General features: G+C 43.7%; 1 protein-coding gene and 1 pseudogene across 2 annotated transcripts in view; one reads left to right on the top strand and one right to left on the bottom strand.

The window, feature by feature from the left end:
- ZNF12 (zinc finger protein 12) overlaps positions 1–4,902 on the bottom strand; it is a 16,142-nt gene extending 11,240 nt beyond the window's left edge. The window contains exons 1-2 of one of the 2 annotated variants that reach the window (XM_023516558.1): positions 4,833–4,902; positions 3,032–3,096 (exon numbers count right to left, since the gene is read on the bottom strand). In XM_023516558.1, coding sequence (XP_023372326.1) covers positions 3,032–3,046 — 15 coding nt within the window. In that variant the 5' untranslated portion in view covers positions 3,047–3,096; positions 4,833–4,902. Of the gene's footprint in view, positions 1–3,031; positions 3,097–3,215; positions 3,344–4,832 lie in introns of those variants that run through there. The other variant, XM_023516556.1, reaches the window with a different exon arrangement.
- Positions 4,903–5,998: 1,096 nt separating this feature from the next.
- Positions 5,999–17,958, top strand: part of LOC100952641 — a 33,135-nt pseudogene continuing 21,175 nt past the window's right edge.

Genomic DNA, 17,958 nt, shown 5'->3' on the forward strand with positions numbered 1-17,958 from the left:
AAAAAAAAAAAAAAAATAGCTGGGCGTTGTGGCGTGTGCCTGTAGTCCCAGCTCCTAGGAAGGCTGAGGCAAGAGAATCACTTGAGCCCCAGAGATTAAGGTTGCTGTGAGCTATGATGCCACAGCACTCTACTGAGGGGGACACAGTGAGACTCTGTCTCAAACAAAACAAAACAAAACAAAACAAAAAACCCAGCTCCTAAATATGTAAAAATATACTCAAACCTCAACATCACTCATAAGATTAAGAAAAAACCCAGCCTATGACATAGAGAGAACCTGGGAGCAGCCAGAACACACTAAGCCACTCTCCCTTTCTGGCTCAGATAGAAACCCCTTCATGCCCCTGTCTCTCTGCCCCCCTGAAATCCCTACTTCAGTTTACATTTTTTACATTGTCAGTCTCTACTTACCTCATCTTTTTGTCCGATGGCTCGCTTTACCATTAGGTGGTTTCAAATTTTCTGCAGCATAAAACCAAAGCTCAGTAGAGCAGTGGTAGCTCCTGGATCAATCTCAGTATATACCTTCATTCACACCCCTCCCTGTCCTTCACCAGGGAGCCCAAATGCTAAGGAAGCAAAAATCTTCCTGGTCCTTTGGAAACCTTTCTTAGGCCACTTAATGCCTTTGCCAACCTCTGCAATGAATTCTAATTATTCCAGGGCTGTGGAAACTCCACTTCATCTGACTCAGGATGGAGCCACTCAATCCCTTCCCCCACTACCTCAGCTGATGAGCTACTTCCCTGAGAAAAGAGAAGCAGCAGAAAGAATGCCACATGTCTCCCCTCTCCCACAGGCATCAACTATGTTTCATTCCCAACTAGATCATTTCCATTGTTAAGATAAAATTTTTTCATGTTAAGATAAAAAATCCTTTCTTGGTTCAACTCCTTCTCCAGCTACTGTCTGACTTTTCTTTTTCCCTTTAGGGCAAAGTTTCTCAAAAAAGTTAGGAATGAACCAAATCCAATTCTTCTACCATTCTCTCCTGAACCTCTCCAATCAGGATTTACCCTACATATCTAGCCCAACAAATCCTCAGGGAGTCATGTGACCTCCCCAGGGCTAAGTCCCACAGCTATTTCTCAGTCTTCATTTGCCTGATCACCCCTTCCTGAAGCTTTTCCTTCCCTTGGCTTCAGAAACTCCAGGTTCCTGGTCCTCACTCTTGCCTGACCAGCAGCACTTTCTCAGTTCCTCCTCTTCTTCCAGGTAGCACATGGGAAAGCTCTAGGTTTATCCCTGGGTTGACCTCCAGGGCCAACTTCCATCCAGATTCATATCTTATTTACCTTCCTGACATAACTACCTCACCACATACCAACAGCTCAAATTTAAAATGTCTAAGACATACATAATTCTAAGGCCCTTTTTTTAAGAGACAGAGTATTCTTTTGTCACCCTCGGTAGAGTGCCGTGGCATCACAACTCACAGCAACCTCTAGCTCCTGGGCTTAGGATTCTCTTGCCTCAGCCTCCCAAGTAGCTTGGATTACAGGCGCCTGCCACAACACTGGGCTATTTTGTTGTTGCAGTTTGGCCAGGGCTGGGTTCGAACCCGCCATCCTTGGTATATGGGGATGGCATCCTACTCACTGAGCCATAGGCACTGCCCCTAAGGCCTTTCCTTAAACCTGCTTTTCCCACAATCTTCTCCATCCCAGTTTAAGGCAACCTCATTTTCCCATCTGCTCAGGGAGCCTCTCAAGTGCTTTCCACATGGATACTGCTGGTACTATTAATGCTTTAGGTTTAGGAGAAATATTCAAAGTGGGAAATACACTCAAACTGGTGGAGGAAAGAAGCAGCAGCAAAGAAAGGAAGTCTCTGCAGTAGTCCATAGATGGAAAAAATAAGTTATTTTAATGGGAACAGGAATGGGATAACAGGACAGAATAAAGCCATTTAGAATATAACATTAACAAACTCAAATAATTCCATGTGGTAAGAATGGCCAAGGAGTTTAGAAAGAATCCCATTTTTCTGGATAGGGTTACAGGCCAGATAATCAATGAACTACTAGGAACAGAAGGTGGCATAGGATGGGGGCTGCAAATTATTCTTTTGGATTTACTGCACCTATGAGATGTCCTTTGGACACATTTCATAGAAATGCTGAGCAGGCAGCTGGACAGAGGGATCTGATCCATGTGGGAGAACCAATATAGAGCTAGTGGTTAGAAGTATAGGAGGGTGAGCTCAGACAGGTAAGAGAAGAGTCACAAGTCCAGAGTTGAAAACAACACATGAAGAAAGCAGAGAAATCATCAAATTCAGGAAGAGGGCAAGGAGGGAAATGTCATAGAAACTGACAGAGGATACTGCACAGCAGGCTACAGTGAGGACTAGCAATGTCCAACAGGAGTAAGAACACTGGCAACCCTTTGGTCAGAACCAAAGCTGTGGGCACCAGGAGAACATGGGAATGGGAGATAAGATAATCTTCTTTGCCAGAGATTTATTAATGCCCTGGCTGCTGTGCAACCCAGATAGACTTACCAGAGAGAAATATTTACAGACACTAATTTAAAGGCAAGAGGCCATTCCTTTAGATGATTCATGTTTAATCCCTGGGTCATGCAGTAAAAACATGTCTGTGGGACAATAGTACTTTAGTCACCAGAGATATCACAGGCACTGAGTCCTCTGTGGACAGTATGCTTTCTGCTTACATGAAGAACAAGTAAGGCAAGGTTATGGTTATGTCAAAGAAATCTATAATATCCATGAGAAAACAAAAATGTCTGCACTTATGGTCAGTTTAAATACCAGATAGAATTTATCTTTTTTGTGTGACAAATGCCAAGAACAGGAGACACACTTGTACTCTGGCCTTAAGAACTCTTTAAAGGCTACTCTATCTACACATATGAACATGACAAACATGCTTGGTGCTGACTGCTATTCTGTTTTGTCTAATCATACTTTCTATCTGTTTCTACTTTTTAAAACTTAAGCCTTTACTTCCTTCCTAAGCTATATTGCAATTCAAAGTGGAGAATAAACACACAAACAGAAAAACTCACCAGGGATTTATTCATTTTCTGCTGCTCTTGGGAAAATTTGGAGGACTGTGAAAGCAGAGGCAGATCTGGGGAAAAAAAACACAAGCAATGAAGTCATGCAAGATCTGGCCTGCCATGACAGAAATCTCTCACATAAAAAGGTATAGAGAAAGTTTCACAAAGGACACCCTGTGGGAGACTGTACCTTTAAGCCCTCAGTAGGGACTGGAAAATGATCGGGAAGCACAACCACATGGACATCTGTAGCTCACATATGAGGTGGAGCCTGTAGCTCAATGAGTAGGGCACGGCCCACATACACTGAGGCTGCCGGATTCGAAAACAACAATGACAACTGCAACAACAAAAAAAATTGCCCATTGTTGGCTGGCGCCTGTGGTCCCAGCTACTTGGGAAGCTGGGGCAGGAGAATTGCTTGAGCCCAGGACTTTGAGGGTGCACTGTGACGTCATGACACTCTACCCAGGGCTACAGCTTGAGGCCCCCCCCCCCAAAGATATAGTTCACACATGGTTATGAGGTGGCTGGGTGCAATTTTCATGCTGAATGAACCCAGGATCCTAGTGAAATAATGACATCGTTACACATAAGTTAGAAAAACAAGAATTCTGTAACATTCATCTATTTTCATACTAACTCTTTTAACTACTGAAATCAGAAAATCCATAGGATACAGTCAGCACCATTGAGTATTTGTACAAAATTGAGTGCCGCTGCTCAAAAGGTGCTTCTATTAACAACAACAACAACAACAACAACAACAAAACAACAACAACAGGCCCGGCGTCTGTAGCTCAGTAGCTGGGGCTCCAGCCACATACCCTAGAGCTGGCGGTTTCGAATCTGGCCCGGGCCTGCCAAACAACAATAACAACTACAAACAAAAAACAGCCAGGCATTGTGGTGGGGGCCTGTAGTCCCAGCTAGTGGAGAGGCTGAGGCAAGAGAATCGCTTAAGCACAAGAGTCTGAGGTTGCTGTGAGCTGTGACGCCATGGCACTCTACCAAGGGTAACACAGTGAGACTCTGTCTCAAAACAAAGAAACATTCCCTCTGATTTAACTAAGATACAGTGAACAGAACACTGGCCTGGAAAATGAGAAATTTGAGTTCTACTATGGCCATCCTACAACAAAACTGGTGACTTTGGACAAGTCACCTATCTGCTAAGGCCTAATGCCTTCCTCTAGCAACTGAGGCAGCAAGAGAGAATCCCTGCTGACTTTTCCTGCACTAAAATATGTTTCTACAGGGGGCAGACCTGAGGTGGAGCCAGCAGGCACAAATTAGAGAACAGTGGCGCTGAAGGACGTTTACTAACAGACTGGTACGCAATCTTGAGCGGTGAGAGAAGGGGTGCAGAGAAAACATCCCCAGCTGCGACTGGTGACACGCCCCCTCCCTGTAAACCCAGTCCTCACAGATCTTCCTCTGAAGAGCCTACTGCAGCGGAGCCTGCCCCGCCCTCCAGCCCAACCACTCAACTCTCCTGGAAGCCATCGAAACCCTCCCCTTCCCCACACACTTATGTCCTCGGTAAGAGGTGACTTCATCCAAGCCCTGCTCACTCAGGGCCCGCAAATCCATGACCTACTCCTCCTGCGGCTCTGCAGCCTCTGCCCCAGGCTCCTGAAAGATCTGGGCAGGGGGCTGTTCTCGCAGGACACTTCTGCTCCCGAGGTTTCCTCCCTACCGCCTCACTAAGGCCGTCCTATTCCCGAGGGGCCGGATCTGGGCCTACAGAACAAAGTCACGCGGGCCGTCCCTCCTGGGCTCTAAGACTGCCTCCCCTGGCACTCACCGTCCCGCGGAGCTTCAGCCCGGTCACCGAGGAGACAGTCAGGCCGGTCCCAAGTCCCGCCGCCCCTTAAGTTCTAGTACCGCGGGCCGAGGGGTAGTACCTGCACTCGAGGGTCCCCACTCGAACCTCCGCCGAGCCTGCACGAACCCGGGGCCACCCAGCCCCGCGCCCGCCTGAGTGTCGGCCCTGACTGTCGCCACTCAACCCAGCAGGCTCCACGATCTCGCCCACCAGAGGCCAAAGTATGGCAACCACAGCGATCCGCAACTCGAGAACGCACCGGAAGCGACGGCAGAGCGGCGGCTCCGCGCATGCGTAAACACGCACAGAGGCTAAGGTGCATATCCGTAGAGAGATCAGAAGTCTGTCTCCAAGGACCCGCCACCAGTCCGAGGACAGGCACTAGGACTCTATTTCCCATAAGCCTACGCGTCACCGGGCTTGGGGAACGTCTTAAAAGTCTCTGCCTCTTCTAGTCCTAAGAGACTCTGTGCTGTGAGGACTGGTAGTCACGAACCGTAAACTCACATTTCTTCTTATTCTAAGACTGCATCTTTAAGAGACCGTTCAGGTTCACGGCTGTAATCCTAGCACTTTAAGAAGAGGCTGAGGTGGGAGGTTAGCTTGAGGCCAACCTCGACGCTTCAATATGCTATGCTCCTGCCACTGCACTCCAGCCTGGGTGACAGAGTGAGATCCTGTCTCACTCTGTTTATTTGATAAATAAACAAATAAAATTAAAAAATAAGAGAATCGGTGTCCACTCAGAACCATGGTAAATGAAAGGGGTAGGTACATTGTGTCATGTTTGCCTAGGATCACAAATGAGACATTTAACTAAAACACTAGCAAATAGAGCCCAGCGATAAAATAGAATATTATCCTGGAACAAGATACCTTTCTCCCTCTAACAAGGAGAAAAGAAATTTAGCTTTCCCAAACTGTTGTTAATTCGTGAAAACTGTAGAACAGAAACTACACACAGAATTGAAAGAGGAACATTATCCATAACTTTACCTCCTGAAGAGGAGAAAGTGTATAAAAAGGAATTTTGTGTTTAAATGAAAAATTATACATTGTTTGGGAGGTGATCTGGCCAAGCAAGGTGGGAAGCGGAAGGTTTCTGGCCTAGGGAACAGATTTCAGATGGCCATCTCCATCCCAGCATGGCGGACAGGAAAGTGGTGGTTATTTCTGGAGCCAGAAGTACCCAGGGTGGCCCAAACACTCCTGGAAGATGGGTCATTCAAGGTTTGAGCGGTGACCAGGGACACTGAGCAGAAGGCAGGGAAGGAGCTGAGACTGCATTATGCAGAAGTAGTGCAGGATAACCAGGATGACTAGGCCAGCATGGAGCTGGGCTCAACCAGGGCTTATGCCACTGTCATTATGACCAACTACTGCGAGAATTGTAGTCAGGAGCAGGAGGTCAAGTAGGAAAAGCTGCTGGCCGATCTGGCCAAGTTCCTGAGCCTCTGCTCCTGTGACCTGGAGAACATTAAGAAGCTGACAGAGGGGAGACTGGCAAGCAGGCCACTTTGACAGCAAAGGGGAGGTAGAGGAGTATTTCTGGGACATTGGTGTTCCCATGACCAGCATGAGGCTGCCTTGCTATTTTGAAAACCTCCTCTCCTACTTCCTGAGGCAGAAAGTCCCTGATGGAAAAGGCTGCTTGCTAAGCTTGCCCATGGGTGATGTTCCCAGGGACCTCATGGCTGTGACCAATCTGGGTCCTATGGCAAACCAGCACAAAACTTCCCTCTTCCAGCCTTGTTTCTTTCTGCATAATTCTTCCTACCTAGTTTCTGCTCTCTCCTTCTGCATCCATCTTAAGGCCCCTCAACATATAAGGAATTTAATTCTTTTTTTTTTTTTTTTCAGACAGAGTCTCACTATCGCCCTCAGTAGAGTGCCGTCGTGTGACAGCTCACAGCAACCTTCAACCCCTGGGCTTAAGTGATTCTCTTGCCTCAGCCTCCCAAGTAGCTAGGACTACACATGCCTGCCACAACACCTAGCTATTTTTGTTGTTGTTGTTGTTGTTGTTGTTGTTGCAGTTGCCACTGCTGTTTTAGCTGGTCAGGGCTCCATTCTGCTTCTTTAACATCAAGCCTATCCTTCATCCCTGGACTGGCCTCTTCTCCTTTAGGACTCTATCCCTAAACCTCTCAGGTGGAGTCCACGTGTGGTCGTGCCTCTCACCCAGGAGGTGTGCTGTGTGCTCTTGCATTGTGCCTGCTGGGTAAAAGTGATCCAGTCCCTCTTCCCTCCTCCTCTTTCCCACTTCCCCGCTTCCAACACCACTTGAGTTTGTGTTTTTGTCTTGTGTGGGTGTGTATTTGTTCCACTACTCTGATTTCATATTAGTGTTGAGTACATTGAATGCTTCCTTTTACTATTTTTTTTTTTTTTTTTGAGACAGAGTCTTACTCTGTCACCCTGGGGTTGCCAAAGTCTTGCTTTTACTCAGGCTGCTCTCAAACCTCTGAGCTCAAGCAATCTGCCCATCTTGGTCTCCCAGAGTGCTAGGACTGATCATAGGTGTAAGCCTGGCCACTTTTCCATGCTTGTGATACTTTGATGAGTGGAACGTTCTCCAGGCAAAAAAAGTTGTTTTCACACACACACAAAAAGGAGGAAGAAGAAAGAAGAAGAAAGGAGGAGGAGGAGAAGGAAAGGAAGAGTAAGAGGGAGGAGAGGGAGGGAAGAAAGAAAGAAAAGAGAAAAGAAAATTAAGCATGGTTTAGAAAACCTTGTTACTTGATTCCAGCCTGGCTCATAGCCATTGAGCTATTTTACACCTCTTCTGAAATGATGTCCTGCCTGGGAGAAGTTGATTGACTCCCCTTCCCCACATACACAGAGAAAATCCAGTTTTGTTCTATTTCTCCATTTACTTAATAATTTCAATATTCTTGATCTATCATTTATATCCGTTACTCAGACCCTCTTTTGAAATGGTTATTATATCTGCCAGGGCCTCTTGCATTAAATAAACTCTTTAGCATGTGCTCATTTTGTCTATCTGCGATACAGACATAAACTTGGTCTTCTGTTCTGATGGTTTTCGAAGCCTTCACCTAGACTGGATAGAAGCACGCAGCTGAGCCGGCAAAAGGGCTCCTGAGCGGTGCACATGCGCAGAGCAAGGAGTGAAGCCCAGGTACAGATTTTCTTGGCTCCTAGGAGTGAGTCCCAAATAGCGACAAAATTTTGCTGACTTCCTGTCTACTAATTTTGTATTTTGCTTTGGGTTTGGTTCTTTTGCAGGAGAGTTTCTTTTTTTTTCAAATTAACCATTGCTATCATCAATGATTATATCTATCTTTGGTTTTATGGTCTGACCACTTGGTGCTAAAACTGTGAGGATTAAATTACTTTTGTGCCACCCGGTTTATGGTATTTTGTTATGGCAGTCTAAACCAACAAAAACAACATAATTTATATAAATCTTAAGCAAATGAGAATAGTTTATTATTTTTGGTTTAATAAAAACAGCTGTGTCTTACCTGATTTATCATTGTTTGACATACTTGTTATTGCAGTTAGATATGTTTTTTCTAAACTTACATAGACTTACTGATTAACATTACTCTTTTTTTTTTTTTTGAGACAGAGTCTCACTCTGTTGCCCTGGGTAGAGTGCCATGGCGTCATAGCTCATAGCAACCTCAAACTCTTGGGCTTAAGTGATTCTCTTGTTTCAGACTCTCAAGTAGCTGGGACTACAGGCACCCTCCATGACACCCGGCTATTTTTTTGTTGCAGTTGTCATTGTTGTTTTAGCAGGCCTGGGCCAGGTTTGAACCCACCATCCTGAGTGTATATGGCCAGTGCCCTACCCACTGAGCTACAGGCTCCATCTGATTAACATTACTCTTAATGTTTAAGGTTATGACAAATGTAAATTTGTGTTTAACCAAATTTAGTTATTACTTCAACAAACTTTATTTCGACAATAATTATGTTTTATGTATGGCAGCTTAACAATAAATTCCAAGATCATTCACTTAAACCCTTGGACTGATATTAAATTGAGTTCACTCACATGTATCATTAGGTTCTTAGGTCATTTCTAAGTAAAATAGAATTCTGAAACATTAATTACTAAGCATAACTTCAAATATATATGTTCTTCCTTTTTATTTTTTTAAGAAATGGAGTCTCACTATGTGGCCCAGACTGAAGTGCCATGGCTATTCATAGGTTCAATCATGGTGCACTACAGCCTGGAACTCCTAGCCTCAAGTGAACCTCCTACCTTAGCTTCCCAAATAGCTGAGACTATAGGCACAAGCCACTGTCCCTGGTTTCCATTTTTATTTTCAGTTGTTACAGAGAGAGTAACAACTCTGTTTGCGCCCAGTGTGGTGGCTCATGCCTGTAATCCTAGCACTCTGAGAGGTCAAGGCAGGTGAATTGCTTAAGTTCAGGAGTTCAAAACCACCCTAATCAAGAGCAAGACCCCATCTCTAAATAAATAGCCAGTCACTGTAGCAGGCGTCTATAGTCTCAGCTACTTGGGAGGCTGAGGCAAGAGGATTGCTTGAGCTCAAGAGTTTGAGGTTGCTATGAGCTATGATGCCATGGTACTCTACCACAGGTGACAAAGTGAGACTGTGTCTCAAAAACAAAAACAAAACCCAACTCTGTTTGGATCTGCTATTAGGGATGTTTATAGCTAGACAAAGTTGTGTTATGTATACTTGCTATCTTTAGTAGTCTGCTAAAATGCTAATGTGTAACAAACAGTTCTCAATTCTTCATCCCCTAATTTTCTCTATGAAATGGAAGTAACTTTGGTTATAAGTTATAATTAGTATACCCAATAAGACTCTACTGGTATCAATCATATGACAAAGAGGTGCAATTTCATGTGTAAGAAAATGAAATGTGTTTTTGCTTATTAATGGAAAAAAGAAAATGGTTTTATCATAAAGTAAAATGGCTGATTGTTCCAGAACCAGAAAGTAAAGGATAAAATCTGAATAAATAGATGATATTGTAGATTAGTGGAAAGAGAATGTTATCTGCCTTAGCCAAAGGTGGCTTACTTTTGATAAGTTCATTAGTAAAATTTTCACAAAGAGTTTATGGTTCTGTTATTATCAAGTATTATCTTGATGATACTGGCATTTGGTTTTCTGTCTGAGTTACAGGATGAAAACTGTGACCCAAAGGAAATGAAAACAGGTAATCAGATACTTGTGTATAAATGTTCAACGCATTATTCTTTTTTTGTTGGTTTTTGAGACAGAGTCTCACTCTGTCACGCTGAGGAGAGGGCTGTGGCATCATAACTCACAGCAACCTCAAACTTGGGTTCAAAGGATCCTCTTGCTTTAGCCTCCCAAGTAGCTGGCACTATAGGTACCCACCACAACACGCAGCTAGTTTTTCTATTTTTAGTAGAGATGGGGGTCTTGCTCTCACTTAGGCTAATCTTGAACTCCAGCTCAGGGGATTTACCCACCTCAGCCTCCCAGAGTGCTAGACACCATGCCTAGCCAAAGGAGCATTATTCACAATAGCCAAAAGGTAGAAACAACCCATTGTCCATTAGCAGATGAATGGACAAACAGAATATAGTACATGCATACAATGGAATCTTACTCAATTTTAAGAAGGGATGCAATGCTGATTTATGCTTATATACTTAATGTATGTATGTGTGCTTATATATGCATACACACACACAGAATTTATTGCCTCTCATCTCCAATCACCCTTTCTGTCTGCTGTGTGAGAATGGAATTGGTCTTTTTTTTTTTGGAGAGAGTCTCACTCTGTCACCCTCGGCAGAATGCCGTGACATCATAGCTCACAGCAACCTCAAACTCTTGGGCTTAGGTGATTCTTTTGCCTCTGCCTCCAGAGTAGCTAGGACCACAGGCACCCGCCACAACACTTGGCTACTTTTTGTTGTTGTTGCAGTTGCCACTGCTGTTTTAGCTGGCTGGGGCTGGGTTCAAACCTGCCACCCTCGGTATATGGGGCCAGCGCCCTTACTCACTGAGCCACAGGCTCAGGCAGGAACCCATCCCCACCCACTCTGTAACTGGTTCCTAAGTGGTCTCTCTGCACTCTCTCCCAAGTGACAAGCACACATCGGAAAACCTTGATTCCAGAGCTCACTTTTCTTTTCCCTTCCTTGCTATGACCTGTCACCTTGACTTGCTTCCCAGCTTCCTAATCCCAGCCAGATTCCTGTTCTAGCTCCTGGAGAAAGATCCACATCCCAGTGGCATTTAACATGCCTGCATTGGTGTGCTGAGACTCCTGTCCCCATAGCATCCATCATACTTGTATCCATGGGCTGAGACTCCTGTGAGGAAGGAAAAGGGATGCTTTTCAGGCTCACAGGGGAAACAGAGTGGGGTCAGGTGATGGTGACAGATGCTGAGTCCAGAGAGGTAGACACCAAACATCATCCACCCATGACCTAGAATTATGAGTCTCTAAGGACATACAAGAAAAATGAGTAACAGAAAAGTTATTTAACTTCCAGAACATCACACAGACATTTTTCTGAGAATGTATCCATCCAACTTTATATTGATACTTACCTCCCTGGAAAATGTACTGTTGGGTTATGTGGGGTTTGATTTTTGTCCTCTTTTTAAGAATATGTCCCTCTTAGGTGTGTTTGTTCATGTTATTTTACATTGTAACTTGCTTTTAAAGATCCATTTGGATTTGTATATAATTGTTAATACATAAATAAATGGATTTATAATTTATATATTATTTGAGAGTGCATTTTTAAATTAAAATATATTGTGCTCATAATCTGCAGTCTGTTATTATTTTTACTTTTACCATTTTCTTGAGCATTGTTATTTGCATTGCATGAATTTGTAAAATAGATTAAAAATCTTCCTTACTGCCAAAAGATAGAGACATTTTCTCCTCTGGCTTTTATATTCACTTGTAATATAAATGCTTTTTCCTCTGGCCCTTTGATATGTATCTAAACATTTAAAAAACCTAAATAAGCCTCTGGCCTTTTTTTTTTTTTTAAGGACCTGAGAAACATCTCTTTGAAATGTAAACCTCAGGGAAGATAGTGTCCTGATCTCCCCTGGCTCCTTGGGAGTTTAGCCTAGGTATCTTGCTCTGACCTGCAACTACCTGTTTGTCATGGAGATATTAGATAAATTACCATTGGATAAAGGTAATTGACTAGCATGGATGGCCATCTCAATTACTAGGTGAATTAGAATGAGCTATGCAAGAATGTATAGCAAATGGTGCTGTTAAGTCCTTTTACAGTTTATCTTTAGAATGCATACTTATGCAGCTGTATAAACTTTTCTTTGTGATGTCATTAGTGTTTCACCTGTAATGGGCATCACAGTCTGGCTTAACACTCAATAAGAAAACTGTTTTATTTTCTGCATTTGTGGAGAGGTTTTGCTGGGTTGGCAGAAGTATTTATTTTTTAATTTGCTCCCTATTAGCTTTTAAGAAAGAATTGGCCAAGAATACTGCTGTATTTCACACACACACACACACACACACACACACACAAATAAAGATAAGTCATTGTTTTTATTATTTCACTTTTTAAAAGACTGACATTTTTACCTAACCATAAATATACCCTCTGTGAGAGGGAAGATCATAGGCGTATTTTTTCTTTTGGTTTGTGGGTATATCTTCTGATTTTTCTACAGTTTTTGAAATCACCCATTTTAACAAGGTGAGGACTGTGATAGGAGAAATATACATATGTATATATATGCAGTATGCCCATACTAAGGAACCGACTCAACTGGTATTCGGATCCCTTTCTAAGAACCCACTGAGGAAAGAAGCAATTTCTACACTCCTATGATTCTGCCCCAACCTAGCCAATTAGCAGACCCAATTGCCTAACCTTTTTGCTCATCAAACTATCTTTGAAGACCCTTTCCCCAAAGTTTTAGGGAAATGGATTTTCGAACTTCCTCCTATTTTCTTGTACAGCGCCTGTGATACTAAACTCTTTCTCTGCTGTGACCTCTGCTGTCTCAGTGTATTGGCTTCCTCCTGAGCAGCTGGCAATGAACCCATTTGGGCTGTTACAAAATGGGGGCCCATCTGGGACCGCTGTTGGGAGTATTTGCCTGTGGTTTGGTAGCCTCTCACTGGTGGGACAGACTTAGAGACATGCTCTAGCAGCTGCTCAGTATTTTGGACTGAGGGCCATCTCTGGTTCCATCCCTACCAGTGGGATGTTGTGGGATGGTGCTTGGCCCTGTTTACAAGGGAGAAATGGTGTCTGGAACTAGAAAACATCATGGTGAGTACTTGAAGCACACATAGCACCCCCTCTTTCTTCTCCAGATTTTGGCATCTCTGGAGAAATGGTGGCTCCTTTGTGGTCTTGGTTGGCATTCTCTATTTTACAGAAGGAGTCTTGTCTTGGGGAGACTTCTCCCCAGCTAGACAGAGAATAAGGAGTCTGTCTAGATTGAATACTCTTGAATGTTGGTTTCACTTGTTTTAGAAGGCCTTTTTGCTTTGATATATATACATATATATGTATATATATCACATATATGCAATATATATGTGTGTGTGTGTGTATATATATATATATGGTTCCCTTTCTTCCCAGAAATAGTGTTTTGTATCTTAGCCTATTTCTAGAAGAATGAAGAGATCTTTAGGATTACATCTGGAGAGGCTGTTAAATGTGTCATTAATTTTTTTTTTTTTTTTGAGATAGAGTCTCACTATGTTGCCCTTGGTAGAGTGCTGTGGCATCACAGCTCACAGCAACCTCAAACTCTTGGGCTTAAACAATTCTCTTGCCTCAGCCTCCCAAGTAGCTGGGACTACAGGCACCCACCACAATGCCCGGTTATTTTTTTTTGCTGTAGTTGCCATTGTTGTTTGGCAGGCCCAGGCTGGGTTCGAACCTGACAGCCCTGGTGTATGTGGCTGGCACCCTAGTGGCCAAACTACAGGCACTGAGCCATGTCATTAAAAATTAATGGCCAAAGATGGATCTTTTATAGAGTCCTCAATTTTAAAAAAAGATTTTCAAGATTTCTTATTTTAAACAATTTATTTGTATTTGTGAAAAAATCAGAACTATAAGAAAAACATAACAATTTCACAGCTAGTCTTAAAAATTCTCTTGACAAAATTGAAGAGCAAATATATGATCTAAAAGATAAAAAATCCTTTGGCTGGGCACCATGATGCATGCCTGTAATCTTAGCACTGTAGGAGGCTGTGGTGGGAAGATTGCTTGAGCTCAGGAGTTCAAGACTAGCCTTAGCCAAAGTGAGACCCTATCTCTACTAAAAATAGAAAAATTAGCCAGGTGTTATGGTTGGTTCCTGTACTTCCTGCTACCCAGGAGGCTGAGGAAGGAAGATCACTTGAGCCCAGGAGTTTTAGTTGCAGTGAGCTATGATGCTGCTGCTGCACTCTAGCCTGGGTGACAGAGCAAGACTCTGTCTCTGCTAAAAATAGAAAAATTAGCCAGGTATTGTTGGTAGGTGCCTGTAGTCTCAGTTATTTGGGAGGCCGGGGCAGGAGGATAGCTTGAGCCTGGGAGTTAGAGGTTACTATGAGAAAGCTACTGAACTCTAGCGTGGGTGACAGAGTGAGACCCTGTCTCAAAAGAGAACAAAACAAAACAAAAAATAAAGAAAAATCCTTTGAACATTGTCCCTGTGGGAAAAATGGCTGAGGCCAATTTACCTCATAGCCTAATGGTTAAAGTTCTGTAATTTCACCACACACAGCAGCCTCATTTGATTCTTGGGTAGAGAATGAGCTTGGTCTGCTTTGGTATTTGGGTAATTTGTGCAGTTTTGCTAATTCTCTTCTCTTCAATGTTTATCTCAGTTTTTCCATGGAAGAAGTAACAAGCAGACAGTAGGCCTGCTCTGACAAAAAAAAAGGGAATTCCAGTTTTGGGAGGCAGGCATAGAAGCCCAAGTTCAAGGTGAGGCAGGTATAGCTGAATAAGAATTGGGGGAAATGTGTAAACATATCCAGCAACGACATGCCAAGGTGGGGTTAGACTTAGAGCATGGAGTAAATTAGAGTAAGAGAAGTGTTTAGGTAAGCAGGTAAAAAGGGGTCTGTTAAAATTGGGCAGAATAGGAGGGAAGAGAAGAGAGAGAGAGAGGACAGGAAGTGTCTGGGTAAAAAAAGGCTTACACTGTTTTCTCATGGGTGATCAGGGAAGGATCCTTGGAGGAATTTGTCAAAGAGGAATCCAAGCACTACTCTTTGGAGCAGCTCCAGCAGGAAATGGAGGAGGAAAATGACCTGGCTGGACAGGGGCTCCAAAGGTTATGAAGAAGGCATATCATCATGGTTCCTTGTTTTCAGGAATTCTCTGGAGTCTGAGGGAGATTGGGTTGTTAAGGTGGAGCTGTATTGGACTGTTGGGGTTGGGTAGGGTTTTATTTTTGAGATGCGGAACCAGAAACTCTCCATTAGATTACCTGCCATAGGGGTGGTAGGAAGGACAGTGTATGGCCCTTTCCATGATTGGGAGAGTCCTCTTGAGGCACCTGGGTGAGCTTTTAAGAGAACATTGTCTCCGGTTTTAAGTGAAGATGTTGTTTTCCTCCAATTTGGTTGGGGCAATGTGAGGTCAGCGTGTTTCCAGAGAAGATTTTGTAGAGCATTAAGAGTTGGGAGGTAGTCTCCAAGCGGTGAGGAAGGCAGTGGCAGATCTCCTAACAGAAAAGGGCAGCCTGTACATCAGTTTAAAAGGGCTTAGAAGGGAAAGTTTCCTGGGTAGGGAGGGCTCTTAAGCCAGTTAGAGCTAGGGGGAGAAGTTGGGGCCAAGGGAAGTTAAGTTTGGCAGTAAGTTTAAGGGAGCGAGATATAATTTTAGGACATGTTATCTTTCTCTACCTTTCTGGAAGGCAGTAGGGAATGTGAAGATTCCAAACAATACTCAGGGCATTAGACACCCCTTGGGTTATTTGGTATGCAAAAGCAAGCCCATTGTCTGACTGAAGGGAGGTGGGCACACTGAAGCGGTTCAGATCTTACTGAACCAAGTTTTGAGCCTTCTTTAAAGTGAGAGGGAAGGCTTCAATCCACCCTGAAATGGTATTTACGAGAGTGAGAAGGATTTTCATCTTTTTAACAAGGGGCTTATGGGTCTATTTGCCAGCCGTGGCCCGAGAGGTGGCCTGTAGCCTGACGTAGTTGGGAGAGGGAAGAGGTGAGACCTTCCTTTTGGGAGGTGGCAGCACAAATGGCACATGAGGAAGAGATCTGTTTTAGGAGAGAGTGGAGAAGAGGGCACAGAATAGAGGTCGTAAAAAAGTTTCAAGGGGTCTTTGTCTTACATGAAATAGACCATGGAGCTATGTAAGGATTTGTGTGGTTCAGGCTGTAGGGAGGAGAAGTCGGCTCTCTTTGCTGAACCATTCTTGTATAGGGGGGCTTCTTTGGTATATTTGGCTATTTTTTTCTGAAGAGTATTAAAGGGAAAAAAGGGGAGAGAAGATCAGAGGAGATTGGGTGAGGGCAACTTGATGTGCTGCGGAATCAGTGTGATTGTTGCCCTGAGCAATAGGATCAGATGGAGATCAGTGGCCTCTAGAGAATGACTGCAACATGGGTGGGCTGAAGGGTTGCCTGGAGGAGTTGGTGTATATGAGGGCCATTGTTTATAGGGCAGCTCTGTGGAGTGAGAAAGCCTATTTCAGCCCAGATAGCAGTATGATAGTGTAAGATGTGATAAGTGTATTTCGAATTCGTGTACATATTGGTTGGTTTTTCTCCAGCAAATTGTAAAGTCAGGTGAGGGCAGCCAGTTCTACCTTTTGGGAAGAAGTTCCTAGAGGGAGAGGTTTGGCCTCGATGATAGTGGATGGACAAGCTGCCCATCTCCAGCCTTTGTGTAGGAGTGAACTGCCATTGATATGCCCAGTGTTGAGTGGGTCTAGAATGGGAGTATCTGATATATTAGGAAAAAAGTTTTGGATGTGTAGTATGGTTTCTCACATGAATGTATGGGTTCTAAGTGTGGTAAAGGGCGTAAGGAGGCTGGGTTTCAGGGGGTCCTAAAGAAACAGAGGGCTTGGCAATGAAGATTAAGTGAACTTCTTGTATTTTTGAAGTCAAGAGGAGTTCCAGGACTCAAGAGGCTATAATGTCTTAGAGGTTATGGGAGGAGTGAACAGTGATGGGATGACCTAGAGTTAATTTTAATCCTTCCCTTGTTAGGACAGCAGCAGCCACAAGGGCTCAGAGACAGGCAGTCCAACTGCTTAGAGAGGTAAGCAACTGGTTGGAAGGATGGACCTTGGTATTGTCCTAGAACTCCTAGGGCTAGGTTCTATTTTTCTGTGGCATAGAGAGTAAAGGATTGAGTTGAGTCAGGCAAGATGAGAGCTGGGGCTGAAAGGAGAACTTCCTTGAATTTACAGAAAGGGGTGTTGATGGATTGCCAAGGGTTTAAGAGTTCTTATAGATCACCTCTTGCAGCCTAGTAAAGGAACTGAGCTAAGAGAGAAACATTAAGGACCCAGATTCTGAGCAAACCTGCCAAACCTAAAAAGGAAAGGACTTCCTCTTTGGTGGCGGGAACAGGCATGTTTTCTACGAGGATCTTGGGAGAAATGGTGATGGTGTGTGTTGGGAATCAGGGTTATACGTAGATATGTGACCTGAGTGATGAGCCTTGGACTGGGAGATCCTGTAACCCTTGGATGCTAAGAAGCTGAGGAGACAAATTGTACCTTCAGTGCAAGAAGAAAAGGATGGGGCACAAACAAGCAGTCACTGACACATTGGAGGACAGTAATGTGTGGGTGAGAAAAATGTGAAATATCTAAAGTAAGGGCCTAGCCAGAGAGGTGGGGGGGAGTCCTGAAATCTCTGAGGCAATAGTTTCCAAGTTAATTAAGCCAAGTGATAGGTATCTGGGTCGGTCCAGGTAAAGGCAAAGAGGTTTTGGGAATTAGGGTGAAGAGGTATAGTGAAGAATGCATGTTTGAAGTCTAAAACTGAAAAGTGTGATAAGGTAGGGGGACTGGTTGACAAGGGGCTATAGGGTTAAGAACAACAGGGTGGATAGGAACTACTGCAGCATTGATGACTTTGAGGTCCTTAACTAGGTGGTAGGTGCCATTAGGATTATTTTTTTTTTTTT

Source organism: Otolemur garnettii, unplaced genomic scaffold (assembly GCF_000181295.1).
Source record: "Otolemur garnettii isolate 467f Iridium unplaced genomic scaffold, OtoGar3 scaffold00092, whole genome shotgun sequence".
Lineage (NCBI taxonomy): Eukaryota > Metazoa > Chordata > Mammalia > Primates > Galagidae > Otolemur > Otolemur garnettii.